This window comes from Geotrypetes seraphini, chromosome 5 (genome assembly GCF_902459505.1).
Source record: "Geotrypetes seraphini chromosome 5, aGeoSer1.1, whole genome shotgun sequence".
NCBI classification, from domain to species: Eukaryota; Metazoa; Chordata; class Amphibia; order Gymnophiona; family Dermophiidae; genus Geotrypetes; species Geotrypetes seraphini.
Window position 1 is genome coordinate 88,488,293 of NC_047088.1, and position 10,582 is coordinate 88,498,874.

The window sequence follows — 10,582 nt, forward strand, 5'->3', positions numbered from 1 at the left end:
AGCAGTTACTGCTGCTGCCGGCACTAAAACCCACGCTATGCATTAGTAAAGGAGAAGGAAAGTACAAAATAAAAAAATATGGGCTTTTATAAAATTGACAATACTCTACATCGATAAACATACTCATATGGAGAGAAAAAGTAGTTAATCATCTGAAAAAATTTTATTAGATTTTTGAGGTACATAAATCAAGAAAAACCCAGCATAAAACAAAACAAATCAATTAAGGCAATGTAGCAAAACTTAAGAACAAGCTTCACATCAGTAGTTGTATTCCTCTACTGCAGGGGTGTCCAACCTGCGGTCCCATGAAGTATTTTGTGCGGCCCCGGTTGAGGGCGATGCAGTGTTTTCCTCTGCTGCCCCCGAATGTTTACCGTCTTACTGGCTCCCTCCTCTGTCTTGCTGCAGCGTTTGTGTGGCCCCAGAAAATTTTTTTTTGTGGCCAATGCGGCCCAGGGAAGCCAAAAGGTTGGACACCCCTGCTCTACTGTATAGTTCAATAGGAACAGTTGATATAACAATGAGACCTTCTTTTACTAAGCTGCAGTAGAGGTTTCTACTATAACCTGGAAATTCTTCAATGCTTCTCCTTCGCTCATAGGAATTCTATGAGTGTTGGAGCATTTAGTACTCAGGGGTATGGTATAAACCTCAATTGCAGCTTAGTAAAAGGGGGGTATAGGAGGTAATTTTACTGTGCAAGTTCTGTGAGCTGCCATAAGAGATTTCTGCAGCCATTTTCCATTGGCTGCAGCAAGAATGAGTGGACTTTCCTCCTGCCCCTGTTGCCCCTACTAAGACTACAGGTGGGAGGATTTTAAGTTTAGTGGCTTGGGTGAGGAAGTAGAAAGGAAGGCCAGGGCTTGCATAGCAAGGCGAGTAAATTTACAGCAGATTTTGAGCTGTCCTAAATTCACCGACTCAGCTATGCATGTCTTGGTATTGAATTTTGCTGGCACCAGCATAACACTCGATTCCTCCCCTGTTTGCCCACTATTTTTTGCTGGGCAATTTGTGATGATATCCATGGCACTGTCTGATTAAGTATTGCTAAATATCATCACTTAGATAGTGATAAGCAATTTAACTGGGAAGGAGAGGCTATGTTATGGGTGCCTATGTTATCCTTATAACATCTCATATAGGCATCCTCTTATGAACTTTCCACTGTTTACTAACTGTTGAAATGATGTGACCAAATGCTGTGTGCAGCATTTTATTAATTCTGGAGGAAAAAATAGTTCTCCTGATTGTTTTACATAACATTTCTTTCAATTCCTTATTTCTTAGACTATAAATTAGAGGGTTGAACAGTGGAATTGCAGTTATATACACTACGGTAAGCACTTTGTTTATATCCAGGGAATCAGCAGACTGAGGTCTCAAGTACACAGCTACAGTAGTTCCATAAAATAGTAGAACAACTGTGAGGTGAGAAGAACAGGTAGAAAAGGTCTTTTGTCTACTTTTAGCAGAGTGAAGTTTTAATACAGCAGAAATAATGTATACATATGATATAATTGTTAATAAAAGTGGGGTGAAACCTAAAAGAAGGCCTTCAATATAATTTATATTTTCAATGACAGTGGTCCCTGAACATGACAGGGTCATCAGTGCTGTCATGTCACAGAAGAAATGGTTAATTTCATTGGAGTTACAGAAAGATGATTGTGATATTAAAGTAACATTAGGAGCCATACCTAGAAATCCAATCATCCAGGAAACAAAGGCTAGAAGAAAGCAGACTTTCTTGTTCATGATGATGGTGTAATGCAAGGGTTTGCAGATGGCAACATAGCGATCATAGGCCATAGCAGTGAGGAGGTAGGCCTCATTATCTGTGCAGACCAGGAACAGGTACATCTGTGTCATACACTGAATGAAAGAGATGGTCTTATTCTGTGCTATGAGCACTGCTAACAATTTAGGCATCGTGACAGTCACATAACAGATTTCGAGGAAGGACAAGTTGATGAGGAAGAAGAACATAGGACTGTGCAGATGGGAATCAGAACAAACTGTGATTATAATAAGTAGGTTCCCTGTCAAGGACATCATATAAATAATCAAAAACACAAGAAAAAGGAGGAACTGCAACTCAGGAAGCTCAAAGAATCCCAGAATGATAAACTCTGTCACTTCAGTGTGGTTCATCTTTAATATTTCTCCCATTCTGATTAGCTGTTAGAATAAGAAGAGTGAAAAGAGAAAATTAAAACAAAAGTATCTAAAGTTTGACATTATAGCAGGACACCTATGGAAGAAATCCAAAAAGTTGATTATAATAGCTATTCAATTAACCATTCAATGATCCCCAAGTATACACTTCACTCATTATTATAATAGCTGCATGAAATATGGCATTCAGTAATATTCTGGGTCTCAAGTGAAGATAGATATTGCTATTTTGTTAGTGAAGTTTATAGGTATAATAATTGTTTTGTTATATATTTCTAGTAATCTACTTTGGATAAACGCAGACTAGAAATAATAATAGACTATAATAATGATAAAGTATAAACTAAGGGGCTCATAATCAAAATTTTAATATATCCAAAAAATAGCCTATCGTCACTTGGACGCCCTAATAGCAGGGATCTCCAAGTGCCAATAATCAAAACCAACTTTCTGGACTTGCTGCAGCACTTCTAAGCTGCTTTGCATCCAGACAGCAAAGGGGCATGTTAGGAGGTATGTTATGGATGGGAATCGGACAGGCTTCAACCTGGATGCACTCTATCCATAATCAAAGCTTTCCTAGAGGGAACTTAGATGCCAGCAATTAGACCTGTTTGAGTTGTATCTAAGTTCTACAAAGGTGTCCAAACTGACAAGACCATTGGAGGATTTAAGGCATGACCCCCTCCCCTTTACTCCCCCAGTGGTTATGATTCCCTCCCACCACCTAAAGTGAAAAAGAAAAACCCGTAGGCTTCCCATAAGCTGATCACAGCAGAAAGAATCCACATCAGCTGAGCTGGTTTAGGGAATTCCTGGCAGCTCAGCTGATGGGAATGTCCCCTGCCAGTATCATCTGATCTGCAGAGCCCTACACTGCTCCCCCTGACATCCCGACATCACCCTGATATCCCCCATATCCCCCTCACAATCCGACATCCCTTTGATATCCCCCACATCCTCTCCTCACATCCCTATATCCCTGATATCCCATACCGCCCCTGATATTTCCTGACATCTCTGCCCCCCCCCCACATCCCCCTATTCTTGAGCCCTCCTCCCTCCTCCCACATCCCCAGACCCACCCCCAGTACCTTCAGAAGAGCAAATGGCATTATTTAAAAATGTATTAGTCTTACCTTTTGCATCTTTTGGCTGCTAAATGAAGAATAATGTGACTCTGATGCTCCTTAAAGCTGTAGCTGTTCAGCAGTATTCTGAAGACCTAGCACTCCAGCCACGTGTGATCTAATATAGCATATTGAGTGGATCTTCAAGGACTATACTGCATTTCTTTTCTTTTTTTTATTAGCATTTCAAAAAAAATATTCATAGGACAAAATTCTTATATACCGTTCTCTCAGGAGAGCTCAGAACGGTTTACATGAGTTCATTCAGGTACTCAAGCATTTTTCCCTGTCTGTCCTGGTGGGCTCACAATCTATCTAATATATCCTGTGCTTTTAACAAGAAATACATTTTACCCTTCCTTAGACCTCTAATTGGGGGGGGGGGGTGAACAAAGAAATTAATTGAATTTAATAAAGTAACATGAAAATGTAAAGGCCTTAGTGTGATCCATTTTGTTTAGCTTCTAATTCCAAAAGTTAATCTTTGATGATTTTCTTTAAATCCAGAAAATCCTTTAATTGTTCTGGAGAATAAAAGTTATATTTACATCCAGCATACTGGACCAGGCATATACAAGGATAAGCCAGCAGGAAGGTCGCTCCCATTTTAATAGTCTCTTGCCTTAATGAAGGAAACATTCTTCTCCATTCCTGTGTAGACTTTGCAACGTCCGGATAAACTCAAATTCTTTGGCCCCCAAATGGGAGATGAGAATTTTTAAAGTACAATCTTAGCACCATATTCATGTCCTGCTCAAATACAAATTATACCAACAGCGTTGCTCTCTCAGTCACATCAGCTATAGTTTATTCCAGAATAGCATATATACAGTATTATAAATATCAATCTGAACTTCTCTGTTTTCCTTCTCACCATCTCCTTGAGAATTTTTTTGTAGGCAAATAATATAATTTGTTTATTGGAAGAAAGTTTTTTTATTAGAATAAAGTTTTAAATTTTCAGTCAAATATCTTTTAAAGATATCTATAGATAATATCCCTGGTGTCTGAGGAAAATTCAACAGATGGAGATTCAAATGTCGATTATAATTTTCTATTTGATTCAATTTTTTATGTATTAACTTATTGCCTTTTATCATAGCAACCTTAAATTGCTGTAAATTTTGAATCTCTTTCTGTGCCTGCTTGACTCGATCAGTGCAATCCTCTTTTATCGATTCAAAGTCTTAGTCGAATTATCAACCTTTTAAGCTATTATTACCTTTTCTACTGATTTTGAAAATGTAGAATCCAGATGCTGAAGGATTTTCCAAATATTAACCAAAGACACCTCTGTTGATGTTAATTTCTTCAGCCGCTGACAAGGTACCCTCATCGGGAGTCCTTATCTCACCACTTCCAGGTGCATGTGTCTCCCCTACCAGTGCCCCAATGGTCGCTGGACATGGAGGACTTATGGGATCCGGAGGCGATAATGATGTCTCAAACCTATACTGGATTTCTAACTGCTCTGCCATAAACAGCTGTTAAATTATCGGGCAGTGTGAATTCTTATTCGGTGAAGCTAATGAGTTGATGAACATGGATATATAAATGAATATTCAGTTTGTTGAGTGATGCGGGAGACAGTTCTTTGAACTGTGGCTTCTTTACAGTGTGGCATATCCTCAGCTTCTGAACACACATAGATCTATTGAAGCATGATTGCAATGTTGGTGAGGGGCCTCCTATCTTGGATCGACATATCCAGTGTACGGCTGATTCTATTTCCTCGATGGTAGAGGGGAACCTCTTCTCTCAGAGTATCCCATGAAGAGATAATGCCTGGTGAGTGAATGTCAACACGAAGGCCTACAACACATGGCATCTGCAAAATGACTGTGCTGTATCTCCCACTAAATAAATGGCTTCTATAAATTTTACTCTCAGTATGATGCAGCCTATGTACCACAGGGTCGGGACTGAACATATGAAATTGGGTTTTTAGCGAAGATGGTGTGCTTGGTGGTGAAACAGTTTTGCTGAGTTCCCAGAAAATGAGGATCCTATTGGTGTGATCGAAGCAGAGTAGTCTGCAGGAACTAAACCATTGACTTTGTGAGTACTCTTTGTGATTTATCCTGCAGACTGGATGTATTAAACGCTGATGCTGTTTTTTTGCTCAAAGCATAAAATATATATATATTTTAAATATCCATGACTGCTCCTAGCCTTTTCAGCTATTGTAACATAAATTGTTAAAAGAGTAGTTTTGGGCAATCAGTGCTTCAACAAGATGTAAGAGACAAACATGACTAAATTAATTGTCCTCTGAGAGATGGAACTGTAACAATTTATGGCAGAGAAATTGGTCATATATATTCTGATTTTCATATACAGGAATAAGTGGAAAATAATTGGACTAAATATATAGCCCTCAATGGAGACAACCCTGATCAGCTTAGAGGCCACGCCTATTTGAAATGTAGGACAGCATTTTGTTGTCCTACATTTCAGGTGTCTGTCACGGCCCTATGAAGGCTCTGAGTGGGAGAGTTTATGTGGCCCTAGGCACCTCCATAGGGTCATGACAGATGCCTGAAATGTAGGCCAACAAAATGCTGGCCTACATTTCAAATAGGCGTGGCCTCTAAGCTGATCACAGCAAGGGAATCCCCACCCCTACCCTCGTAAAATGCATTTTATAAAGGCAGGAGGATTTCCTTGCTGTGATCAGCTGATGGCAATGCGATTCTCTAACCTGCACCTGTGACATGGACACCGGTTATAGAACTGGGCGGTTAGGCAGGGTTAGGATGAGATTCTGTATAGGATGCTGGTGTGTGATTCTCAGTCCCTTCTTAGGCTGCTGCTGAGAACGGCATCCTATACAAAATCTGCCCCTTACATTCAGACTCACAATAACAAACATTAGAAAGTTTAATGTTGATCCCATCAATTGCATTACTATATTTTTCTTTAAAGAAGACACCAGAGTAAGCTGGTGGAAGATAACATTAGCTGAACCTAGTCACCTGCTAGGAATAATCAGAGATTAGTGGTTGTGGGGCTAAGAAATGGGTTAGTTTATGTGCTGAGAGTCAGGGAATTAAGAATTGCAGGTTATTTGGAAGAAGGAGAGAAAGGGTAAAAGGTAGTTGTTAAGAAATGGATGATTGGTTGGTGGAGACTGGAGAAGGAATGGTTTTTGTGATTGGTCAGGTATTTTTGGTGGGTTGGAGGGATAGTGTGAGGAAACAGGGAGGGATAGAGTAGGGTTAGGAAAAGTTATCCCACCCTCCCAACCATGGGTACTGTTGGGTTATTATTGGATTTCTGTGTTTGGGGAAGTGTTGGACATTTTGAACACATGTGTGGGAGGGGGGCAGTCACAGCTGACAAGGGGGGAAGTGTGTGGAAAAAGTTGATATTGGACCCAGTTGTGGCTGGGACATCAGCAGTTAATAAATAATTAAATGTAACACTCGCAGGTGATACCACTGCGAGGGGAGACATGACATGTGGGTTGTTTGGATTGATGTTACACAATTTAAAAACTTAGAACATAAGAACATAAGCAATGCCTCTGCTGGGTCAGACCTGAGGTCCATCATGCCCAGCAGTCCGCTCACGCGGTGGCCCAACAGGTCCAGGACCTGTGCAGTAAACCTCTATCTATACCCTTCTATCCCCTTTTCCAGCAGGAAATTGTCCAATCCTTTCTTAAACCCAAGTACTGTACTCTGCCCTATAACGTCCTCTGGAAGTGCATTCCAGGTATCCACCACACGTTGGGTAAAGAAGAACTTCCTAGCATTAGTTTTGAATCTGTCCCCTTTCAACTTTTCCGAATGTCCTCTTGTTTTCTTATTTTTTGAAAGTTTGAAGAATCTGTCGCTCTCTACTCTCTCTATGCCCTTCATGATCTTATAAGTCTCTATCATATCCCCTCTAAGTCTCCTCTTCTCCAGGGAAAAGAGACCCAGTTTCTCCAATCTCTCAGCGTATGAAAGGTTTTCCATCCCTTTTATCAAACGTGTCACTCTCCTCTGAACCCTCTCGAGTATCACCATATCCTTCTTAAGGTACGGCGACCAATATTGGACGCAGTATTCCAGATGCGGGCGCACCATCGCCCGATACAATGGCAGGATAACTTCTACCGTCCTTGTTGTAATACCCTTCTTGATTATGCCTAGCATTCTATTTGCTTTCTTAGCGGCCGCTGCGCACTGTGCCGTCGGCTTCATTGTCATGTCCACCATTACCCCCAAGTCCCTTTCTTGGCTACTCTCATTCAATAATATCCCTCCCATTGTATAGTTGTACCTCGGGTTTCCGCTTCCCACATGCAATACTTTATATTTCTCAACGTTGAACTTCATCTGCCATCTTAACAGGATCTACTGTAGTTTCATTACCAAATAGCTTCCTGGGGCTGTGAAACCACATTGGAGTTTGTAGTTGTTGATATGGATTATATTGTGATTTTGAGATGATGTTTAAGATGGTTAATAAAGCTGTGGCCAAATGGTTTTCCACAAATATGAGTTTGTGATTATTGGTGTGATTATTTAGTGGTGGGTGAGTCATATAGTTGGGAGCAGGTAACAGAATGCGAATGCTAATGTTATGGAATACATTAAACATGGTTTTAAGACATCCTCTACACATGAAGGGGTGTTGAAAAGTTCTCAGCCCAACCAACCAACTTCCTAAATTCTGAGCACTATTTTGTTACTGTAGCTGAAATTAAGTGCCAATTTGCAGAAACAAAGTTCTATGTTTTTGACATTGTTTCAGATCATTGATTGAAACATATCTGCATTTTTCTCATCTTGGTTTAGCTAGAACTTTTCATCATCCCGTTGTATAGACCGGTGAAGAAAAATGCTCTAATTACAGCACAAAAAATGAGAACATCCTTGGTAAGCCTACAAAAGTGAAGGACTAGGTCAAAAATCTTTGCAAACGCATACCAAGTTATTCAAAACTACACATTTGATATTTTGCAGAAATTATGCATTTCCCCCAATTTTTTAATGGTAGCCCCGTAGGAGAGGTTTCTGAAAAGACAAATTATAATATGCAGAGCAAAGATTAAACAGTGAAATTTTTGAGGAAAAAACTAGACATCACTTCAGAGCAGACATTTTGTTGTTTTGTTTTTTAATGTTTATCCATAGGTGTACAGTTTAAAAGATGACATTTAATTGTTTATATATTTAAAGCCATAAATATACTCAAACTGAAAGTTTACACTTATTGTAAACTCACTAATTGAGTAGTTTTGTGCTTCTCTTCAGATATTGGCTAACCACGGCAATACTTATTTCTCTGTTAAAAAAAAAATCTCATTAATCTCACAAATCATGTTACAATGTTCAATAAGCCTTACTTCTTAATTTCACACATGCTTGACCAAATAAACTTTTACTTTCAGACTCAACAATAATATATATGAGAAAGTTTAATGTTGATTACACCAATTACAGTGTTATATTTTGCTATCATGAAATACAGGAAAAATAGGCTTGCTTTTCTGAAGATTTATGTGGAAAAATGTAAGGCTGTTTTTTAACTATTGTACATGCTGTTTTAGATTCTTTAATTTGTATTTTGTATTTCTTATCTTTACATTATTTTTTATTCTTTAATTTTTTTTAGGGCAGCATTTCAAATACCCCCTCCCCTTTTACAAAACCGCGATAGTGTTTTGTAGCACAGGCCAGCATGCTGAATGCTCTGCGCTGCTCCCAACGCTCAAAGTGTCAGAAGCAGTACAGACCATTCAGCGCACCAGCCTATGCTAAAAACTGCTATTGCAGTTTTGTAAAAAGGGGGAATTTGTAATCAAGGCTAATTACATGATTAAAGTTATGTTATTTTTTCCCACTTTCCCAGAGTCACAAGGAGCTGCAGTAGAGACAACTATATAAATAATACACCTTTAATAGCACAATTAATTGTGCTTAAAATTGTAATCAAAATGCAATCCTAGTAAAAAATGGCTTTACAATATATTTTACACATAATTTATGTGATAATTAATACCATTCTTATACCCAAAACACCACTTTAATACAAAACTTTCATTTATTTTGGGAACAAATACAATAAGATTTCAACAAAAATGCATATTATACTAACACTTTATAATACCAAATTGGAAAAATATATAAAATTTAATGAAACTAAAATAAAATAGCACAAAAAGATGTCAGACTAGCAAACCTGATTCCAGCAAACCTTTAAAAGAGAGGAACTAGCGCAATTATCTTTGCAAAATGATGCTGTTATTAAAACTTATATACTATATAGTTTTCAAAAATCATAGCTTGCCTAAAATCATTTAGTACTCTGGTCAATAGGCTATCTGAAACAAAATACCAACTGGATCTATGGCTATTCCACCTATTCTGAGTTATGTAGTATTTGGTTAGTAAAGATGATTAATTCTACACTGGAGCAAGGATGGTTGTCAGAAAAATTTGGGGAAATTTTACTTACACCTGTCCATAAAGCAGTAGATCTAGACCTATCCAATGCTGCAAGCTACTGACCAGTAGCAAGCATGCCATTCATGATGAAGTTGATAGAGTTTGTAGTTGCCAATCAAATAAAATATTATTTTTCAAAATTGAATTTACTATTACCCTCCCAACATGGGATCAGAAATGAACACAGTATAGAAATATGCTTGACTGATTTGACATCAAGAGTTAGATCACTATTAAGCACAGGTAAACAAATGTTACTACTACAGTTCAATGTCTCAGCACCATTTGACATGGTCAACCACATTCTGCTGCTAGACTAGCTGAAATAAGAATCTCAGACATGGTGTTACAATGCTTCTAAGGCTCCCTGATGAAAAGATGCTGTACTGTAGAGTATTCAAAGAAGGAACCTTCTCTAACTACTGGTCTCTACCATGAGGAGAACTACAAGGATCTCCGTTGTCACCGCTATTATACTGTATAACAATTTCATGACCAAATTGAGCTCAATAAGCCTCAGAAAGGGGGACGCTAACTAAAGTGCTAGAATAGACAGGGAGTTACCATCTCTAACTAAACACTTACAAAAAGCCCAAATTATTATGGTTTGGGTAACACACATACCAAATCCCATCTACTATAACTCTTAAAACTGGAACCAGCTTCAACATTGAGAAAATATCCAAAGTATTGGGAGTCACTTTGGATTGCTTAAGTTTTGAAGATCATGTTAACAACTTAGTCTAAAAAACCTTTCTTACATTACAAAGACTAAGAAGGGTAAGACCCCATATACTTCTTCTAACAGCACTACAGGATACTAGTGCAGTC

The 10,582-nt window shown here is 38.5% G+C and overlaps 1 protein-coding gene across 1 annotated transcript; it reads right to left on the reverse strand.

Moving 5' to 3' along the window:
* Window positions 1-1,140: 1,140 nt before the first annotated feature.
* On the reverse strand, window positions 1,141-4,647 carry LOC117360321 (olfactory receptor 6C3-like). Its single transcript, XM_033944017.1, has 2 exons — window positions 4,534-4,647; window positions 1,141-2,184 (listed from the first exon to the last, which is right to left on the reverse strand). Exons 1-2 carry the CDS (start codon window positions 4,645-4,647, stop codon window positions 1,141-1,143), a joined length of 1,158 nt encoding a protein of 385 aa, XP_033799908.1.
* Window positions 4,648-10,582: the final 5,935 nt, after the last annotated feature.

Excerpts from the sequence above, each read along its gene's own strand:
- LOC117360321 (XM_033944017.1), bottom strand. The coding sequence starts at position 4,647 with ATGAGGGTACCTTGTCAGCGGCTGAAGAAATTAACATCAACAGAGGTG. Across the intron at positions 2,185-4,533 it reads TTTCAAAATCAGTAGAAAAG|CTAATCAGAATGGGAGAAAT; the intron begins GTAATAATAGCT and ends TTATTCTAACAG.